This window comes from Symphodus melops (assembly GCF_947650265.1).
Source record: "Symphodus melops genome assembly, chromosome: 17".
Taxonomy (NCBI): Eukaryota; Metazoa; Chordata; class Actinopteri; order Labriformes; family Labridae; genus Symphodus; species Symphodus melops.
In genome coordinates, this window is record NC_136707.1 from 18,216,446 (window position 1) to 18,237,716 (window position 21,271).

General features: G+C 40.5%; 2 protein-coding genes across 2 annotated transcripts; one reads left to right on the plus strand and one right to left on the minus strand.

Moving 5' to 3' along the window:
- Nucleotides 1-9,372: 9,372 nt before the first annotated feature.
- On the plus strand, nucleotides 9,373-11,614 carry LOC306838091 (immunoglobulin lambda-1 light chain-like). Its single transcript, XM_079366048.1, has 4 exons — nucleotides 9,373-9,501; nucleotides 9,590-9,918; nucleotides 10,222-10,255; nucleotides 11,049-11,614. The coding sequence occupies exons 1-4, from the start codon at nucleotides 9,462-9,464 to the stop codon at nucleotides 11,375-11,377; spliced, it is 732 nt and encodes a 243-aa protein (XP_079222174.1). The 5' UTR covers nucleotides 9,373-9,461; the 3' UTR covers nucleotides 11,378-11,614.
- Nucleotides 11,615-13,987: 2,373 nt separating this feature from the next.
- On the minus strand, nucleotides 13,988-20,186 carry LOC306838682 (immunoglobulin lambda-1 light chain-like). The gene is made up of 4 exons (XM_079367002.1): nucleotides 19,490-20,186; nucleotides 19,076-19,397; nucleotides 15,348-15,379; nucleotides 13,988-14,550 (listed from the first exon to the last, which is right to left on the minus strand). The coding sequence occupies exons 1-4, from the start codon at nucleotides 19,527-19,529 to the stop codon at nucleotides 14,222-14,224; spliced, it is 723 nt and encodes a 240-aa protein (XP_079223128.1). The 5' UTR covers nucleotides 19,530-20,186; the 3' UTR covers nucleotides 13,988-14,221.
- Nucleotides 20,187-21,271: the final 1,085 nt, after the last annotated feature.

Consider the following 21,271-nt stretch of genomic DNA (forward strand, 5'->3'; position numbering starts at 1 on the left):
CATATATAACATCCAGCCTGTCCTCTGTTTTGAGCACATTGTTTCCTAACAAATACTGTATTAACTAAAATGGAGGCAGTGATGTGTTATTTTCAAAAAGTAGAAAATGCTAGACTTTTTTTTTTGTCTCTCAGATAAACAAAGATTATTTTTTGTTATTTGTATTTCAGCAAAATGCTGAAATTATATTTACTGACTTGTCATCAATCTGTAAAAACATTACTAAGATTAAAGCCTTACTATCTTAATTAGCATAAAACATGCATTTATAAATGTAATGAAAACTGAATCGTGAAGGCTTGAAGTAGAACTTATTACAGGTTGTAAAGTTAATCTTATATAAAAGAAACGCTGTTATATCTTCTTGATATGAAACGTTTTCAATGATCTTTCGGCTACCCAGTAGTTTAAAATTCAGATGGATTATTACACTTGTAATAGAGCATCTGCCTATTTTTAGGAGGAACAACTTCACAGTGCCTACACACTTTATGGTCAAATTAGTGAGTTTCAGCTTATTATTCATTATTATGAATATGTGATTTAGGTGAAAAATTCTGCTAAAATACAAAGGAAGGGTTAGGGTTAGGGTTAGGGTTAGGGTTAGACCTCTAGCTTAAATGCACCTCCATTCAAATCATCATAAAGACTGACAGTCGAATATGATTCTTCATATAATAATAATAATAATAATAATGATAATAATAATAATAATAATAATAATAACAATAATAATATATTTTATTTAATGGCGCCTTTCAAGCCACCCAAGGTCGCCTTACAGTGGATAAAAACAATACATTAGGTTAAAACCAAACAAAAGACAGGTGTAGTGTGGAGTGAACAGTTACAGTGAGTATGCCAGTTTAAACAGGTGGGTTTTGAGTTGGGATTTAAAGGTGGAGATGGACTCTGACTGTCGTATGTGGGGGGGGAGGGAGTTCCAAAGTCTGGGTGCCGAGCAGCTGAAGGCTCGGGCACCCATGGCACTGAGGCGTGGTGTGGGGATGACATATAAATCAACACTGAGACGTTACCACACAGGCTCACAGCTTTTGCTTACCGTTTCGTCTCTTTTGGAGAGATAATTGTTTTGCTTGTCCCCTGTCTGCGATCTCCAAAGCTTGTAAATGTAACCACCAGCTCCCGCTGAAATTTGAGTCGCCGTCTGATACGCTGGCGTAACGTTAATTGCTCAGTGCTGTCTGGATGAGCATGTGACTGGCCGAAGTGAGAACACAGGACAAGGCACCTTGTGGTCAGGTGAGGAAATAGCAGGCATGAAAATGCAATGGTTAGATTGGATTGGAAAAACTTTATTGTTCTCGAGGGGCAATTTGGTTTACAACAGAGGTCCATGTAGAGTCAATAGACATTCTTAGAGCAGCACAAAGACATAAATACAGACAAGACAAACTTTACTGCCATGGATTTCTTCATTGAGGACGTGAGAGGGATGAGGGACACAAAGACCTCCGGTCAACAGTAAAAGTGTACAGGCAAAGAATACCTAAAGTTTATTTAAAACCCAGCAGCTGAAGGGACAAACACTTTCAGATATCTGTTAGATGTGGCCCTCTTAGTGAACCTCATCCCTGTTGGCAAAAGTCTAAACTCTGGATGCAGAGGGCTGCTGAGGGTCCCAAGATGGCTTTAGACTTTTTAATGGCTCTTACTTGAAAGATATGGCCAAGATCATTCAAGTTAACTCAATAATCATGCAACGTTTTGATGGAAATGTTGTGCTGTTATTAAAAATGCAAAAACTGGAAATGAAAAAAAAAAAGTATGTGAATTCATTTCTAATGAGCATTTTGTGTTCATGCGAGCACAAAAGAACAAAACTCCTCATTTGGAAAGCATGATAAACCAGTATGCTAAACATTCAGGTAAGCATAAGGTAAAATGAGATTCATCCTTTTATCATGTACACAGTCATTTGGTTCAGATAATTATGCAATGCACATGCACCAGTTGTCAGATACATAGATGAATTATTATTGGAATCAAGTCAAAATTTCACAGCCGTTGTAGACATAATCACATTGAAGATGCCACATCTTACATCAAAACATTTAGACTTTTTCTTTCTCCTTTCTCTGTTTTACACACAGTGTGGTCTGCTATACTGTACGCCCTCTGCTGGCGGTCAGCATTAAATTAATGATTGCATTTCAAAGTAAAACTTTACATTTCTACATACCATCCATAATTTTCGAAAAGCATAACTATTTTCCCCATGTTTGTTTGACCCTTGTTAATGTACTGAGATGGTCTATTGATCTAAATTACACTTCTTTTGGTAAAAAGAGAGGTAATCACCAAGACAGCCAACAAATACAGTATCTGTGTCTTTTGAGAAACAACATATTTCATTAGGCAGGCTTCAAGTGAGAGATTAGAGAGGAATGGGTCAATCAAAAATTGACAGTATGGGGTGCCGGTGGCCTAGTGGCTAGTGTGCTCGCCTGATGCATGGAGGCCAAAGTGCCTCTAAACTGGCAGGTTCAAATCTGACCTGTGAATCTGTTCCCACACATCATTCTCTCTCTCTCTCTCTCTCTCTCTCTCCCTATTTCCCGACTCTGTCCACTGTGCTATCTCTAAAAGAAATGCAGAAAGACCAAAAAAAAACATTTAAAAAACCATTGTCATCATTTCCATATGGAAAAGCTCTAGTAAAATTCAGCAAGCATTGATGAATAAATCTGAACACTCAGTCATTCAAAAAGCAAAGTTACCAACTATTGATGCCTACGACTTTCTCGCTTTGTATAGTTGTATCGATATTGGTGTTGTTGAATTTTTGCTAGAAGTGAGTTAAAGTTTAACATTCTGCATCATGTCAACCTTAGATTAAAATCAATTGATCCCTCAGATTGTTGTCACCAGAGAGCATTCCCAGAAAAATCCTGAAAAAGAACCAGCAGCCTTGGCAGAAATATAGGATCAGCAATGAAGAGTATTGATTTAGATCATTGACTGCAGAGCCCTGACATGAAGTCAAATTACAGTATAGTGGGTTGTTATTCTGTTGATAGGCACTAGAGAGCAGCACTGGATGACAGTTGGAAAGACAAAGGGGGAACTGTTGATGATTTTTTTAAGAGAAACGCGCACGCACACACCAACACAGAAGCCAACCTTGGTTTCGACAGAAGCAAATTTACAGGATGCACCTGCATGCCTCTTGTCTTTAGTTAGAATCATGCAAATACTTTGGTTTAGTATCGTCTCTGTGCTTGACTGGAAGAAGGCAGATGGTTCATTGAAAATCATTTTTCAAACTTTTGGTTTTTGTCATTATACACGAGCCAAAATTTTATTAGATTATTTCCTATTTTTCTTTTTTAAACTACACCAAATTTAATAGAAAGTACAAATGTTTTTAAAAGTAATGACTTCATCTCATTAGAATGAATAGGATAATAAACCTGACCTGTAACCTCTCCCTTTTTTCATTTTGGGGCGGGGGGGGGGGGAATATGGCGAACCCTTCAGATTGAATCAAAGCTCCTCCTCCTGTCACTCACTCTCAGTCTCAGTGCTGTATTAAATGACTCCTCCAGCACCTCCTCTCCTCATCCTCCAAAGCCTCTAATCTGTCAGCAGTGAGCTCACTCTACAAGCTCCAAGAACATTCTCAGCACACACTGACAACATGCTGGGGACCCTGTGCACTCTCATCACTGCTCTGACATGTAAGGAGGCTGACTTACTGCAGCTTTCAGCTCATGTTGGATTCATCAGTCTGTGTGTTTCTCTTCACTCCATGTCATCTTGTTGTTTCCAGGTGTGAGTGCTGTGACGCTGGTGACACAGAAGCCTCCTGTTGTGACTGTGAGCAGAGGAGAGACAGCCACCATGGACTGTAACCTGGGGACTGTGACTAACTATGCTGTTGGTTGGTACAAACAGATTCCAGGAGGAGTTCCTCAGTATATTTTAATAAACTATCACAGCTATAGCTCTCCATACTATGGCTCTGGTTTCTCCTCTCCAAAGTTCACATCCACTCATCAGTCACAATCAGATTATCGTTTGATCATCAGCACTGTGGAGGAGAGAGACTCAGCAGTTTATTACTGTAAAACATGGGACAACTCTGTCAATGAGTACGTATCACAGTGATTTACACCGTGACAAAAACCTCCTCACTGAACACTTCTGCTTTTTGACTCTCTTTCACGTCTAACACTCCCTGTAACTGCTCCACTCAAGAAGTTGTATTAACATCCAACAAGCATCCTAAATGTATTCTTAAAGGGCAGAAACCTCATCACATTTGAGAAAAAAAACTTTGGTCAGTGTCTATAGTCATCTTTTCTGCAGTGTTGATAAAGACTGTTGGACTAAGCTCACTACAGAATCACCCCAGTGACTGATAAATAAAAAGAAACACAGATTCATTCTTTATCTCTGGAATCATTGAAAACCAAGAGGACCTTGCACTTGGAATATAAATCACATAAGTGAAGAGAAAAACTAACAAATCATCTTGTGATGTTGGTGCTTTGAAATCATGACAGACATGATCACCTCCAACTGAACGTGACATGAAGAGAATATTAGTGTGTTCTGAGTAAAGGGAACTCTAATACAATGTAGAAGAAGATCATGATTGTATCACTTTTTGAGTTTCTGTTGAGTTTTATGACTAAAAACAGAAATAACAGGACAGATTTACAGATGATAGAACAGATGAAACATTAAATCAGCTAAATGAACAAAGATTCAGTCATATTATTCATATGCTAAGAATGTGTCTTAAAGAGAAGACAGCTTTTGAAAGTGCAGCTAACACAAACATGAAGATACATTGAGCGTGTCATCATAATGACTTTACTTTTTATACCTCAACATTTGTTTGACCATCTGGTTATTTACTGAATTCAAAGAAGATCTTCAGAAATCCATTGATATGACAAACAGGAACAAACACACAGAAACCCTATCTCTTAAGAATGAAGGAAATCAGTGCTGAGTGTGTAAACTCCTCCTCCTCCTCTCCTCAGTGTCTTTATAAGCTTCAGTGTCTCTTCTCCTCACACTCCAACCCTGCTCACCTCTCAGCTGGACAGTGAGGGACGTTTACAGCACACACTGACAACATGCTGGGGACCCTGTGCACTCTCATCACTGCTCTAACATGTAAGGAGGCTGACTTACTGCAGCTTTCAGCTCATGTTGGATTCATCAGTCTGTGTGTTTCTCTTCACTCCATGTCATCTTGTTGTTTCCAGGTGTGAGTGCTGTGACACTGGTGACACAGAAGCCTCCTGTTGTGACTGTGAGCAGAGGAGAGACAGCCACCATGGACTGTAACCTGGGGACTGTGACTAGCTATGTTGTTGGTTGGTACAAACAGATTCCAGGAGGAGTTCCTCAGTATATTCTTAAGAACTATCACGGCTGGAGCTCTCCGAGCTATGGCTCTGGTTTCTCCTCTCCAAAGTTCACATCCACTCATCAGTCACAATCAGATTATCGTTTGAGCATCAGCACTGTGGAGGAGAGAGACTCAGCAGTTTATTACTGTAGCACATGGGACGGCTCTGCTTCTGAAGCTGTATCACAGTGATTTACACCGTGACAAAAACCTCCTCACTGAACACTTCTGCTTTTTGACTCTCTTTCACATTGAATAATGCTCTCTGTAAAGACACTACAGATGACGTGTCATTACTTTAAAACAGTGTCCTCAAAAGATTCTAAAAATGCCAATTTAATGGAAAGAAATACAAATGTGTCTCATGACCAAACATGAAGAAACCACTGACCAGTTTTTTTTTCATGTTCTTTTTCTTCTTCACATTTGGAACCTACAGCAATGTGTAACAAAGAAAAGTGAAGGACGAGCAAGGAGATGAATGCTTTACCGCTGGAAACATTATAAAACAGGTGCAGCTGGAATTTAGAGTATCAAGAACACAAGGAGAGATGAAAGGTGCACAAAGTCTTTCTATGATTATTTTCTATAAATTCATAAAGTTAATCAAAACAATTTGAACTGTCATGACTCCAAAATTCAATTAGAAATAAAGTTCACACTTCTGTCTTTGTGTGTCCAACGTTTAGATAAGTTCAATCAGATGAAACAGGAGATAACTCATTGTGTTGACATCATGTGCTGCTTATTATTTGATAGCCATGGCAGAGACCACAAGGCTGTTTATAGCTCAGAGAAGAGATTTCACATTGTTTGATTAGACTGATGAAATCCTGATTCTGTTTGATTCATCCTTCAGTCTCAGGTCAAATATTTGTCTGCAAACAGAACATCATGTCAAACTTCATTTTATGAAGAAAATAAAAAGAATCAAACTCTTCATGATGTTGGAAACATGTCACAGAATCCCATGAATGATGTGTTTACAATCATCTTAAGAGTCAATATCATAACAGAAGATGATTTATTAGAGAGATAACATTTCATGAGAAGTGTGATGAAAGTGAGAGAACCTGAGAAACATTTATCATCAACCTGTTTACTACATCAACTCAAACACACGTGTGAGAACACATCAAATCATGTTGACTTTATTAGATTATGAACACTGATCTCAAAGACATGAGGAGAACTCTAAAGACAACAGGAACAACAACATGACAAACTGGAACAAACACACAGAAACCCTGTCTGTTATGAATGAATGAAATCAGTGCTGAGTGTGTAAACTCCTCCTCCTCCTCTCCTCAGTGTCTTTATAAGCTTCAGTGTCTCTTCTCCTCACACTCCAACCCTGCTCACCTCTCAGCTGGACAGTGAGGGACGTTTACAGCACACACTGACAACATGCTGGGGACCCTGTGCACTCTCATCACTGCTCTAACATGTAAGGAGGCTGACTTACTGCAGCTTTCAGCTCATGTTGGATTCATCAGTCTGTGTGTTTCTCTTCACTTCATGTCATCTTATTGTTTCCAGGTGTGAGTGCTGTGACGCTGGTGACACAGAAGCCTCCTGTTGTGACTGTGAGCAGAGGAGAGACAGCCACCATGGACTGTAACCTGGGGACTGTGACTAATCACGCTGTTTTCTGGTACAAACAGATTCCAGGAGGAGTTCCTCAGTATATTCTTAAGAGCTATCACGGCTGGAGCTCTCCAGTCTATGGCTCTGGTTTCTCCTCTCCAAAGTTCACATCCACTCATCAGTCACAATCAGATTATCGTTTGATCATCAGCACTGTGGAGGAGAGAGACTCAGCAGTTTATTACTGTCAGACATTTGTCAGCTCTCCTGATGCGTGGGTGTCACAGTGATTTACAGCGTGACAAAAACCTCCTCACTGAACACTTCTGCTTTTATAACTGTTAACTTTGACCACAAATGAACCCACAAAAGAAATGATATACAGCTGCACACGATGTGGTCTATGAGTGCATACAACATCACACACTACAAACCATCAACATTTTCACTTTAAGTGAATGCATGAATCTAATCAACAAGTTACAGCTTTGAATCAAACTTATTAAGGAGATGCAAAACCTTATTTTATCTTCTGATGACAAAGAGTTCAGGGAGTGACTCAGCTCAGATGTTTTCATTATTTGGGTGTATTCTGCACTTTGAATGAGTCTATTTATAACCAATACTGAAATCTTGGACATTTCTGCTGTTAAGTGTAGAAACTTTAATTTTTGAAAAACGTAGTATCACTTGGAGGCCTCATTCCTCCTTTTTTACGCCATTTCCTTTCTCATGGACTCATACACACACTCTCTGTACATCTGAAGCTAAGTCAATAGTGGTTTAGTGTTCATGCTTCAGGGTTGAGATGGGATCTGGTCTCTGTGACTGAAGGAGCTCATTAGACATACTTGGTACACTATCGGGCCCAGGTGGAGAAGGCTTGGATTCCAGCGTTGGCCCTTTCTGAGAAGTGGAGTGCAGACTTTTCAGTCAGAGGTTTCAGCAGACTGAACCCTCATGGTCATTCAGTGGGCCCTTTTTGGGTCCACCTCAGTTCAATCAGGAGAGACAAGTGATACTAAGAATTAAGTGAAAGAGTGAATGACAGAATGAGATTTTACAGAAAGTTTTGGCGCTTGGACTCTATGGGGTGGAAGATGGGATTAAGTGATGACGTTCTGCTCGTCATTTGGATAGATCCCCCCATGGAGTCCAGACCCTGGTGGTGGAGGACTGATGATTTGATGAGACTGAGTGGGAGAAGAATTGATGGGATTTAACTCTGCTTCTGAATATGGCGGTGATGGAGAGGTCGAGGGGCGCAGGAAGCCAGCTTAAAGGAACTAGGGAAGAAAAAGGATCATATTTAAAACGAGAGCTGAACGATGATAGGCCGAAAATGAAGGAGGAACGCTGCGCCATTGGTTAGATGAGGTCCGGTGACAGAACAGCTGATTAACCCACAGACGGCCCAAACTGACAGCTCGAGAATGATAGCGGAAATGAGATGGCGTGGAAAAAAGGTGACTGAGAAGCCTGATTGTGGATCACTTAAGTCTTCCTTACTGAACTGTCGCTAAGCTTCATCAGAGTGAATATTTCAGCATGGATAGTAACTTCCAGGATGTGTGCAGTATGGTCTTGACACATCATTTCAGGAAATCAATTGTATTTGAACACCTAGAATGCTGTGCAAAATCAAATGTAAAAATTTCATGTGCGCCTCCAAACAAGGATGGAATCAGATTTGGGTAACCATAGTAACGTAGTAAACCATATTGCACATAACCTGGAAGTCAGCAGCTGCTTTTGCATGTAGAGTTCCCCTCGTGAGCCGCCTTCTTCATGAGCATGGAACGACCCCCGCGTGTGTCCTGTCTCTCTAAATGAAGAGGTTTGTGCGATCAAACACCGAGATAGATTACATATCTGCAACGCATCAACTCGTCTGCTTCAGTATAAGACCCCAGGTTCCTGTTCCACTAATAGACTGATAGGATGTTCCTTCAGTGAATTACATCTATATCTAAATTCTTCAGACTCCTTCACTCAGCTCCAACCAACCAGCCTGCCAGTCAGTCAGTCAGTCAGTCAGTCAGTCAGCCTTCTGCCCAAAAATAAATCTCCTTTAAACCTTCCAATTGCATCTGTCTACACTTCATGGTTCCTGTCAAACAATGAGATGTGTCATATTCTTGAAGAACTCCTCCGAGAGTTTTATTTATACCATGCAAGAATGAAAACTAAATTTGTACAATTTAACTAATCAATTTATCTATTTGATTGAGGGTAAATAAAATGGATAAAAGTAACATTTATCTTGCATCTTTTTAACAGTGAGGTAACTTAACGTGAATTAGTTGAGAAGAGGAACAACAACAGTGCACACTAGCTGATGAATGAACACAGTGCTGAGTGTGTAAACTCCTCCTCCTCCTCTCCTCAGGGTCTTTATAAGCTTCAGTGTCTCTTCTCCTCACACTCCAACCCTGCTCACCTCTCAGCTGGACAGTGAGGGACGTTTACAGCACACACTGACAACATGCTGGGGACCCTGTGCACTCTCATCACTGCTCTAACATGTAAGAGATTCTTCTCAGTCCTTTCACACACCATCATTTCACACACAAACCTTTCACTCATGTCTTTTTCTCTGTGTGTGTGTTACAGATGTTGATGCAGTGATAGTGCTGACCCAGACGCCTGCTGTCCACACAGTTTCTACAGGACAACAAGTTGTTCTTCAATGTAACATCCAGAGATATGATAGCAATTATGTCGGATGGTACAAACAGGTTCCTGGTGAAGCTCCTCAGTATGTTCTGAGATTTCACCACTCAAACGGCTACCCTGAGGATTTTGGATCAGGATTCTCCTCAGACAGATTCAACTGTAAATCCTCATCAAACGTAGATTACCAGTTCATCATAAAGAGAGCAGAGACAGGAGACTCTGCTCAGTATTACTGTAGCACATGGGACAGCTCTGCTTCTGAAGCTGTATCACAGTGATTCACACTGTGACAAAAAACTCAGTGACAGACTGACTGCATCATACATGAGATGTTGAGGAAGTCAATCCAAGAAAATCTGAATAAAGTGAACAAAACACGAAACTGATCTTCCCGGGTGAAAAGAGTTTGATACAAGTCCATCAGTGTTGTTGTAATGTGAGCAGACTGATGACAGAATGAGATGATGACAGTGAAAGTTGGTCTCGACAGGATGTTTCACTTCCACTCCCCTCATTAGTGAGAGTCAGGAGGTTTTTGTACAGCCATGTATACAAACTGAATCACTGTGGTATTCGGACAAGGCACCAAGCTGACTGTGACGAGTAAGTACTTTAAAACTCCTCCTGAAATCACACAGATTTGATCATTCTTATTCAAAATGATCATTTGTTATCATTTGTTATTGAACTCATTGTTCAATATATTTTTGTGTCAACAACAGACATTTATATGTCGCTCTCTTTCTGACACCAGACTATGTCTTGGAATGAAACAGAAAGATTTAAAAAAGATTTCAACATTTGGATGAAATAGTTTCTGTCAATTCTGAAGTTTGTTGATGTTTGAGGAATGTTGAAGAGTTCAGATCAAATTAGATGATGTGACACTTCATGTCCAAACATAAACTGCATGCTTTATCATTTCTAAACCTTTGTTGAATCGTCTTTAAAATGGATCTTACGATGGGCTATGCAGACTTCAAATTTATCAACTTCTTATGTTTCAAATGTTTCACCTTATTGATGGTTTATTTATTTCTTCAAGTAAAACATGCTCTGGATTATTTCCTCATTTCTAAGTGTTAGATAGTTGGTGAGAAAACAGTCTGAATTGAATTCTTCACTTCCACACAGTTGTTTCATATTTCACAAAGCATGTTTCATGGTACACAAAGTGTCTTTATGATGTTCCTGTCATCAAAAATGATCCTGATTGATGAAGGACTCATTATATTGATAATCATTTCATGATGTTTTTACATGTGATGAAAACATTCTTTACTGCAGCCTGTTTGTTCAACTGTGAACAAAACTAATGAGTTGATGGTCTCTGTCATACTTTGGATTGAAAGACTTCACTTGTCGTCATGTGTTGACTGTCCTGTGTGTGTTTCAGGCTCCAGCCTCCCTCCTCCTGTCCTCACAGTCTTCCCTCCGTCCAGTGCTGAGCTCCAGTCCAACAAAGCCTCTCTGGTCTGTCTGTCCTCTCAGTCTGTGCCTTTTGCAGATGTGAGCTGGTCTGCTGCTGGGAGTCCACTGAGCAGTGGGATCTCTACCAGCACGGCTGTTCAGCAAGCAGACCAGACTTTCCAAATCAGCAGCTATCTGTCCATCCAGACGTCAGACTGGAACATGGACAAGGTTTACACATGTCGAGTGTCTCTGGGCTCCCAGACTTCAGAGAAAACCATCAACAAGTCCCAGTGTCCCACTGAAGAGCAGTAGAGGAGCAGAGGGACCATTTCTAATCTGCTTCTTGACTCTTTGTGCTGTTTGCTCATTCCAAGGTTCACATGTTACTAAAGACGTCTGCATGCTTGTGATACATGTTGTGACCTCTAGGTGGAGGTGTTGGATCGGCTTTGCAACTGCTGCTTTACTCAAAAATCCAATACAAAATGTGATAAATGAAGAATTTTTATTATTTTAATGCATAAATAAAAAACCAAAAAACACGAAAAACTGTCACACTGGTTCTTTCCTCATGTTGAAAAAAAAAACAATTCAATTTATTGTACATTTGCCCAGTTTTATTTTCTTACATAAATGTTGATATTAGACTTATCTGATAAAACAAAATGAAACTGAGATTTCATCCTCCATCAGTGAAGCATCACCTCTCTGCTCCTTCCTCTCAGGATGCACCTGCAGGCCTCCCCTCCTTATTCATAGCTGCATGCAAATCAAGAGGTCAAGGGCCAGCTTCCTTTAAAATCATTAACATGTTAATACACACTGTTTATGAAGTGCAGTTCAAGAGTCAAACTGCATAACATGCAGCAGATATGTCTTAAAATATAGATGTAAGACATCTTGCTGTCCATTAATCCTTGTCATTGGCTCGGGGGAATTTTTTCCACATGTTAAGTTTCTCTGCTCCCACACCTCAGTCACATCTCTGACTGCAGCACAGACGATGAATTGATTGATCAACGTTTATTATGCATGTCTGCTGGTGTGAACACAGCTTTGCTTGATTGTGCATGGATTGTTTGAATAAATTGAGAAAATGCATTTGTTTATTTAGCCTGTTATAAAAAGTCATATGCATGTGTAAACTTGTCATCGTAAGTAGGAAAAGACGCACATGTAGTTCAAATAGAGCAGGTCTGCCCCAAAGACAAATCAGACTGTCTGATGAAAAAGCAGTCATGCTCAAAATGTCACCCTGGTGAAATATATTTCTGAATTTTAAACCCATTTTTGGTCTTCTACTTTTGTATAAAAATACATCAAATACAAAAATTTTGAAATCAACAATAATGAATCTTTAAGTTAATTGACAGCACTTTAACCGACTCTCTTCTTCATACATGAATGAGTCTGGCTCAGTGGATATACAAGGAGTTGTCTCCCCCTTGTGGTTGAAGTCAACATGAGATAGATAGATAGATACTTTATTGATCCCGAGGGAAATTCAGGGCATCCAGTAGCAGTATACAGACAGGCAGGACACAAGACATTGGTTACAATACACACCCGCAGTCCCCCCTCCCCTCTCTATACAATAATCCCCCAAACAAGGTTTAGCAGCCCCTATGTGACTGAGAGTAAAGGTTAAACCTGTGCAGTTAGCATTAAACTTAAAACTTATATAGCATAATGTACCTAACCCGTGAGGAGAGAAAAACATGTGTGATGTTTAAAGGAGACCTGTAGACAGTTAGAGAGCCTTGGAAAACAAGGGCTGACCTTCTAGAAACTAGTTACATGTGCATGTACAGAGGTCTTTGAGCTTATGCCAGAGGTGTGAGTACAGTCGTTAAGCAGTCAATGCAGGGAGCAATTGTGCTCAGCAACATACAGAAGCAGTGATTAGCATTAAGTGTCCATGACAATAAGGTGAAACCAGGAGTGATTAGGGTGATTGCCATTTAAGTACCCAACTATTGAGGAGCAGATTAGCATTAAGTGTTGAAGACAATAGAGTGAAACTTGACCTAGTTAGGGTGGTCATGTCAACCATTACAGATGTAGCATAACAATACAGTAGGATGAAACCAGACATGATTAGAGTGATTATCTTTAAAGTGACCTGTGCTCAGTAAGTGACTATCAACAGCATTAAAGTGTCCAACCGGGGGCTGACTCTGAGGTCAGCAGTGCAGATGAGGAGTGAGAAAAAAGAAAAGTGAAAAATAAGTCCAGGGTTCACCGTGTGCTTCTTCCCTGCCGTGACAGTGAAGTGTTGTACAGCCTTATGGCCAGGGGGACAAAAGAGTTCTTGAGTCTGTCCGTGGAGCACGACTGTGACAGCAGTCTGTCACTGAACATGCTCCTCTGCCCGGTGAAGGTGCTGTGCAGAGGGTGTTGTGTGTTGTCCATGATGGAGAGCATCTGGAGAACATAACATATACCCTGAGTTTTCCTTTCTTACATATTTTATGTTGAAGAAAACCAATCTGATGACAGAATGTGATGTATTGCAGTACCGGTCATGCACCTACTGTATGTCCATGCATATTTAAACCTATCCAACAAATATATTGTCAAAGTATTTTTCAGATTAACAGAGTGATCACGTATAAAATCAATGTCTTTAAGGTCAGAGACCACTTTTTAAGAAGCTGACCCTTGACCTCTTTGATTTGCATGCAGCTCTGCATAAGGAGGGGAGGCCTGCAGGTGCATCCTGAGGAGGAGGAGGAGGAGGAGGAGGAGGAGGAGAGGGAGGCTCAGAGAGCTGATGCTTCACTGATGATGGACAAAATCTCAGTTTCATTTTGATTTGCCAGATATTCTGACAAAATTTATGCAAGAAAATAAAACTTACCAAATATACAATAAACTGAAAACGCAACTTTTTGATGCATGAGGAAATAACCAGATACACTGTTTTTATTGTTTGTTTTTTTATTTATGCATTATAATGAAGAAAATTCATCATTAACCAAATTTTGTTTCGCATTATTGAGTAAAGCAGCAGTTGCAAAGCTGATCCAACACCTCCGCCTAGCGGTCACAGCATGTATTACAAGCATGCAGACATCTTTAGTAACATGTGAACCTTGGAATGAGCAAACAGCACAAAGAGTCAAGAAGCAGATTAGAAATGGTCCCTCTGCTCCTCTACTGCTCTTCAGTGGGACACTGGGACTTGTTGATGGTTTTCTCTGAAGTCTGGGAGCCCAGAGACACTCGACATGTGTAAACCTTGTCCATGTTCCAGTCTGACGTCTGGATGGACAGATAGCTGCTGATTTGGAAAGTCTGGTCTGCTTGCTGAACAGCCGTGCTGGTAGAGATCCCACTGCTCAGTGGACTCCCAGCAGCAGACCAGCTCACATCTGCAAAAGGCACAGACTGAGAGGACAGACAGACCAGAAAGGCTTTGTTGGACTGGAGCTCAGCACTGGACGGAGGGAAGACTGTGAGGACAGGAGGAGGGAGGCTGGAGCCTGAAACACACACAGGACAGTCAACGCATGACGACAAGTGAAGTCTTTCAATCCAAAGTATGACAGAGACCATCAACTCATTAGTTTTGTTCACAGTTGAACAAACAGACTGCAGTAAAGAATGTTTTCATCACATGTAAAAACATCATGAAATGATTATCAAAATAATGAGTCCTTCACAAATCAGGATCATTTTTGATGACAGGAACAACATCATAAAGACACTTTATGTACCATGAAAAATGCTTTGTGAAATATGAAACAACTGTGTGGAAATGACCATTCAATTCAGACTGTTTTCTCACCAACTATCTAACACTTAGAAATGAGGAAATTATCCAGAGCATGTTTTACTTGAAGAAATAAATAAACCATCAATAAGGTGAAACATCTGAAACATAAGAAGTTGAGAAATTTGATGTCTTCATATCACATTGTAAAGATCCATTTTAAAGACGATTCAACAAAGGTTTAGAAATGATAAAACATGCAGTTTATGTTTGGACATGAAGTGTCACATCTTCTAATTTGATCTGAACTCTTCAACATTCCTCAAACATCAACAAACTTCAGAATTGACAGAAACTATTTCATCCAAATGTTGAAATAATTTTAAAAGCTTTCTGTTTCATTCCAAGACATAGTCTGGTGTCAGAAAGACAACGACATATAAGTGTCTGTTGTTGACACACAAATATATTTGAACAATGAGTTCAATAACAAATGATAAAAAATGATCATTTTGGATAAGAATGATCAAATCTGTGTGATTTCAGGAGGAGTTTTAAAGTACTTACTCGTCACAGTCAGCTTGGTGCCTTGTCCGAATACCACAGTGATTCAGTTTGTATACATGGCTGTACAAAAACCTCCTGACTCTCACTAATGAGGGGAGTGGAAGTGAAACATCCTGTCGAGACCAACTTTCACTGTCATCATCTCATTCTGTCATCAGTCTGCTCACATTACAACAACACTGATGGACTGTTATCAAACTCTTTTCACCCGGAAGATGACTTTGTTTAGTATCCTTTCTTGTTGTGTTCAAGTTGTTCAGATTTTCTTGGATTGACTTCCTCAACATCTCCTGTATGCTGCAGTCAGTCTGTCACTGAGGTTTTTGTCATGGTGTGAATCACTGTGATACAGCTTCATCAGCAGTCGTCCCATGTCTGACAGAAATACTGAGCAGAGTCTCCTGTCTCTGCTCTCTTTATGATGAACTGGTAATCTACGTTTGATGAGGATTTAGAGTTGAATCTGTCTGAGGAGAATCCTGATCCAAATTCAAGTGTACTGCTCTTAAATTTCAGAACATACTGAGGAGCTTCACCGGGAACCTGTTTGTACCATCTGACAAAATTCCCATCATCTCTCTGGATGTTACATTGGAGAACAACTTGTTGTCCTGTAGAAACTGTGTGGACAGCAGGCGTCTGGGTCAGCACTATCACTGCATCAACACCTGTAACACACACACAGAGAAAAAGACATGAGTGAAAGGTTTGTGTGTGAAATAATGGTGTGTGAAAGGACTGAGAAGAATCTCTTACATGTTAGAGCAGTGATGAGAGTGCACAGGGTCCCCAGCATGTTGTCAGTGTGTGCTGTAAACGTCCCTCACTGTCCAGCTGAGAGGTGAGCAGGGTTGGAGTGTGAGGAGAAGAGACACTGAAGCTTATAAAGACCCTGAGGAGAGGAGGAGGAGGAGTTTACACACTCAGCACTGTGTTCATTCATCAGCTAGTGTGCACTGTTGTTGTTCCTCTTCTCAACTAATTCACGTCAAGTCACCTCACTGTTAAAAAGATGCAAGATAAATGTTTCTTTTATCCATTTTATTTACCCTCAATCAAATAAATAAATTGATTAGTTAAATTGTTCAAAGTTCTTTTTCATTCTTGCATGGTATAAATAAAACTCTAAGAGGAGTTCTTCAAGAATATGACACAGATCATTGTTTGATAGAAACCAAGAAGTGTACACAGATGCAATTGGAAGGTTTAAAGGAGATTTATTTTGGGCAGAAGGCTGACTGACTGACAGGCTGACAGGCTGACAGGCTGACAGGCTGGCTGACTGGCTGGTTGGTTGGTTGGAGCTAAGTGAAGGAGTCTGAAGAATTTAGATATAGATGTAATTCACTCAAGGAATATCCTATCAGTCTATTAGTGGAACAGGAACCTGGGGTCTTATACTGAAGCAGACGAGTTGATGCGTTGCAGATATGTAATCTATCTCGGTGCTTGATCGCACAAACCTCTTCATTTAGAGAGACAGGACACACGCGGGGGTCGTTCCATGCTCATGAAGAAGGCGGCTCACGAGGGGAACTCTACATGCAAAAGCAGCTGCTGACTTCCAGGTTATGTGCAATCTGGTTTACTACGTTACTATGGTTACCCAAATCTGATTCCATCCTTGTTTGGAGGCGCACATGAAATTTTTACATTTGATTTTGCACAGCATTCTAGGTGTTCAAATACAATTGATTTCCTGAAATGATGTGTCAAGACCATACTGCACACATCATCACATTTTTCTTCCCTAGTCCTTTCAAGCTGGCTTCCTGCGCCCCTCCACCTCCCCATCACCGCCATCTTCAGAAGCAGAGTAAAATCCCATCAATTCTTCTCCAACTCTGTCTCATCAAATCATCAGTCCTCCACCACCAGGGTCTGGACTCCATGGGGGGGATCTATCCAAATGACGAGCAGAACTTCGTCACTTAATCCCATCTTCCACCCCATAGAGTCCAAGCGCCAAAACTTTCTGTAAAATCTCTTTCACTGTAATAAATTCATTCTTAATATCACTTGTCTCTCCTGATTGAACTGAGGTGGACACAAAAAGGGCCCACTGAATGACCATGAGGGTTCAGTCTGCTGAAACCTCTGACTGAAAAGTCTGCACTCCACACTGAGCTTTGACTTCTCAGAAAGGGCCAACGCCTGCTGCTGCAGAGCTCCTCTGCTGTAATATTTAAATGAAACCTTCATTGTTCTGAGATCCTGTGGTCCCAGTCTGACTCACACAGACTTCATTCTTGTATACAGGATAACTGATGTCTAGGCTCTGTGCATCATGCAAGAAGCTGCAGTCTATACTGAGCAGTAAGCTGGATGTGATGAAGAGTACATTTGTTCAAATCGATGGCAAACTCCATTCATGTTGATGGACTGAAACTGACCCTGATCGTACCCAGACAGCAGACAGGATGGGCGAAAAGAAGAGATGACACCTCTTTAAAACAACATGTTCAGGAGGTGTTTGGTTCCTTTCATCAGTCTGCTCAGACTCAATCTAAGATCACTAAGTGGTATTACATTTTAATCAAGGCATACAATGACACTGAAACTCTTTTCTTTATGTTTCTGTTTCATGTAAAGCTTCTCTGTGAGGTCAGCTGGTGCGGGAGAAAGGGCCAGACAAGGTTCCAGACAGTCGGCGTGACAGATAGCAGAAGCACATTTGAAAAATTAATACAAAACACAGCACGTGTTCCTTTGAATCTATCTGCTTCGGGAACGTGGAAATGTGATGTTTTTGCCTTAGTTCTGGGCCCGTTGATGAACTTGTATGAGGTAGATCAAGAGCTGGAGACACAACATAATTTTTTACCAGAGAATATTTAACTCAAATTAAACAACTCAGACTAGATTAACCGTAACCATAATAAATATATGACATGGACGAGGTGTGGTGATAAAGGCATTCAGTGGTGGAGCGATTTCACATGTGATCAATGGGTGGGTGTAGGGCTTGGATTGTTGCTCAATTAGCATTACAGCAACAAGCAGAAGAAACAGTAAGCAAGAGAGGTCCTGCTGTCCGAGAGAGAGAGAGAGAGAGAGAGAGAGAGAGAGAGAGAGAGAGAGAGAGAGAGAGAAAGAGACTGCTGAAGGCTGGAATCCAAGCCTCCTCCACCTGGGCCCTATAGTGTACCAAGTTTGTCTAATGAGCTCCTTCAGTCACAGAGACCAGATCCCATCTCAACCCTGAAGCATGAACACTAAACCACTATTGACTTAGCTTCAGATGTACAGAGAGTGTGTGTATGAGTCCATGAGAAAGGAAATGGCGTAAAAAAGGAGGAATGAGGCCTCCAAGTGATACTACGTTTTTCAAAAATTTAAGTTTCTACACTTAACAGCAGAAATGTCCAAGATTTCAGTATTGGTTATAAATAGACTCATTCAAAGTGCAGAATACACCCAAATAATGAAAACATCTGAGCTGAGTCACTCCCTGAACTCTTTGTCATCAGAAGATAAAATAAGGTTTTGTTTCTCCTTAATAAGTTTGATTAAAAGCTGTAACTTGTTGATTAGATTTATGCATTCACTTAAAGTGAACATTTTGATGGTTTGTAGTGTGTGATGTTGTATGCACTCATAGACCACATCGTGTACAACTGTATTTCAATTCTTTTGTGGGTTCATTTGTGGTCAAAGTTAACAGTTATAAAAGCAGAAGTGTTCAGTGAGGAGGTTTTTGTCACGGTGTAAATCACTGTGATACCCACGCGTCAGGAGAGCTGACAAATGTTTGACAGTAATAAACTGCTGAGTCTCTCTCCTCCACAGTGCTGATGATCAAACGATAATCTGATTGTGACTGATGAGTGGATGTGAACTTTGGAGAGGAGAAACCAGAGCCATACTCTGGAGAGCTCCAGCTGTGATAGTTCCTCAGAATATACTGAGGAACTCCTCCTGGAATCTGTTTGTACCAGAAAGTGGCGTGATTAGTCACAGTCCCCAGGTTACAGTCCATGGTGGCTGTCTGTCCTCTGCTCACAGTCACAACAGGAGGCTTCTGTGTCACCAGCGTCACAGCACTCACACCTGGAAACAACAAGATGACATGGAGTGAAGAGAAACACACAGACTGATGAATCCAACATGAGCTGAAAGCTGCAGTAAGTCAGCCTCCTTACATGTTAGAGCAGTGATGAGAGTGCACAGGGTCCCCAGCATGTTGTCAGTGTGTGCTGTAAACGTCCCTCACTGTCCAGCTGAGAGGTGAGCAGGGTTGGAGTGTGAGGAGAAGAGACACTGAAGCTTATAAAGACACTGAGGAGAGGAGGAGGAGGAGTTTACACACTCAGCACTGATTTCATTCATTAATAATTACATCATGCAGATTTCTAACATCACCTTGGATCATCTCTTAAATACTTGTTCATATTGTTAACAAACCAACATGTTTTCATTTCACTACAGAAGTTTGCTGATGTCCTGATTGTGTCTGTCCATTTGCATTCATAGTTAACAATAAAAATGTTTAATTCTCTGTGACCTTAAATGTTAAATTGTTCCATTTCTTGTTTCCTTCTTCATATCAGTGTGTAAACACACTCAGAATACAACAAACACAGCATAAAATATATAACAGAAAACTATTTGAATGGTGGCTTCATGGTTTGTAAAATGACTTGTCAAGAAATTTAAAGAAAAGGAGTAAAAATGTTCTGTCCTCATGTTTAGTGATGATAAATAAATGGTAAGTAAAGGGTTTTTATGTAGAATACACTGAGGACACTGGCTGGTAGTTACAGGAAGCTTCAGTTCATGTGTCAGAGAGTCAAAAAGCAGAAGTGTTCAGTGAGGAGGTTTTTGTCATGGTATGAATCACTGTGATACCCACTCTTTAGCAGAGTCGTCCCATGTGCAACAGAAATAAACTGCTGAGTCTCTCTCCTCCACAGTGCTGAGGATCAAACGATAATCTGATTGTGACTGATGAGTGGATGTGAACTTTGGAGAGGAGAAACCAGAGCCATAATATGGAGAGCTATAGCTGTGATAGTTACTAAGAATAAACTGAGGAACTCCTCCTGGAATCTGTTTGTACCAACGAGCACCACTGTTTGTCACAGTCCCCAGGTTACAGTCCATGGTGGCTGTCTCTCCTCTGCTCACAGTCACAAAAGGAGGCTTCTGTGTCACCAGCGTCACAGCACTCACACCTGGAAACAGCAAGATGACATGGAGTGAAGAGAAACACACAGACTGATGAATCCAACATGAGCTGAAAGCTGCAGTAAGTCAGCCTCCTTACATGTTAGAGCAGTGATGAGAGTGCACAGGGTCCCCAGCATGTTGTCAGTGTGTGCTGTAAACGTCCCTCACTGTCCAGCTGAGAGGTGAGCAGGGTTGGAGTGTGAGGAGAAGAGACACTGAAGCTTATAAAGACACTGAGGAGAGGAGGAGGAGGAGTTTACACACTCAGCACTGATTTCATTCATCAGCTAGTGTGCACTGTTGTTGTTCCTCTTCTCAACTAATTCACGTCAAGTCACCTCACTGTTAAAAAGATGCAAGATAATTGATTCTTTTGTCCATTAGATTTACCATCAATCAAATAAATAAATTGATAAGTTAGACAGGGTTTCTGTGCGTTTGTTCCAGTTTGTCATGTTGTTGTTCCTGTTGTCTTTAGAGTTCTCCTCATGTCTTTGAGATCAGTGTTCATAATCTAATTAAGTCAATATGATTTGATGTGTTCTCACACTTGTGTGTTTGAGTTGGTGTAGTAAATAGGTTGATGATAAAGAATGTTTCTCAGGTTCTCTCACTGTCATCACACTTCTCATGAAATGTTATCTCTCTAATAAATCATCTTCTGTTATTATATTGACTCTTGAGATGATTGTAAACACATCATTCATGGGATTCTGTGACATGTTTCCAACATCATGAAGAGTTTGATTCTTCTT

Bases quoted from the DNA above. Each gene is read 5' to 3' on its own strand.
- LOC306838091 (XM_079366048.1), top strand. From the start codon at position 9,462: ATGCTGGGGACCCTGTGCACTCTCATCACTGCTCTAACAT. The intron at 9,502-9,589 runs GTAAGAGATTCT...TGTGTGTTACAG, and splicing joins TCTCATCACTGCTCTAACAT to ATGTTGATGCAGTGATAGTG. The intron at 10,256-11,048 runs GTAAGTACTTTA...TGTGTGTTTCAG, and splicing joins CACCAAGCTGACTGTGACGA to GCTCCAGCCTCCCTCCTCCT.
- LOC306838682 (XM_079367002.1), bottom strand. From the start codon at position 19,529: ATGCTGGGGACCCTGTGCACTCTCATCACTGCTCTAACAT. The intron at 15,380-19,075 runs GTGGGTATCACA...AATCACTGTGGT, and splicing joins TTTGTCAGCTCTCCTGACGC to ATTCGGACAAGGCACCAAGC. The intron at 14,551-15,347 runs GTAAGTACTTTA...TGTGTGTTTCAG, and splicing joins CACCAAGCTGACTGTGACGA to GCTCCAGCCTCCCTCCTCCT.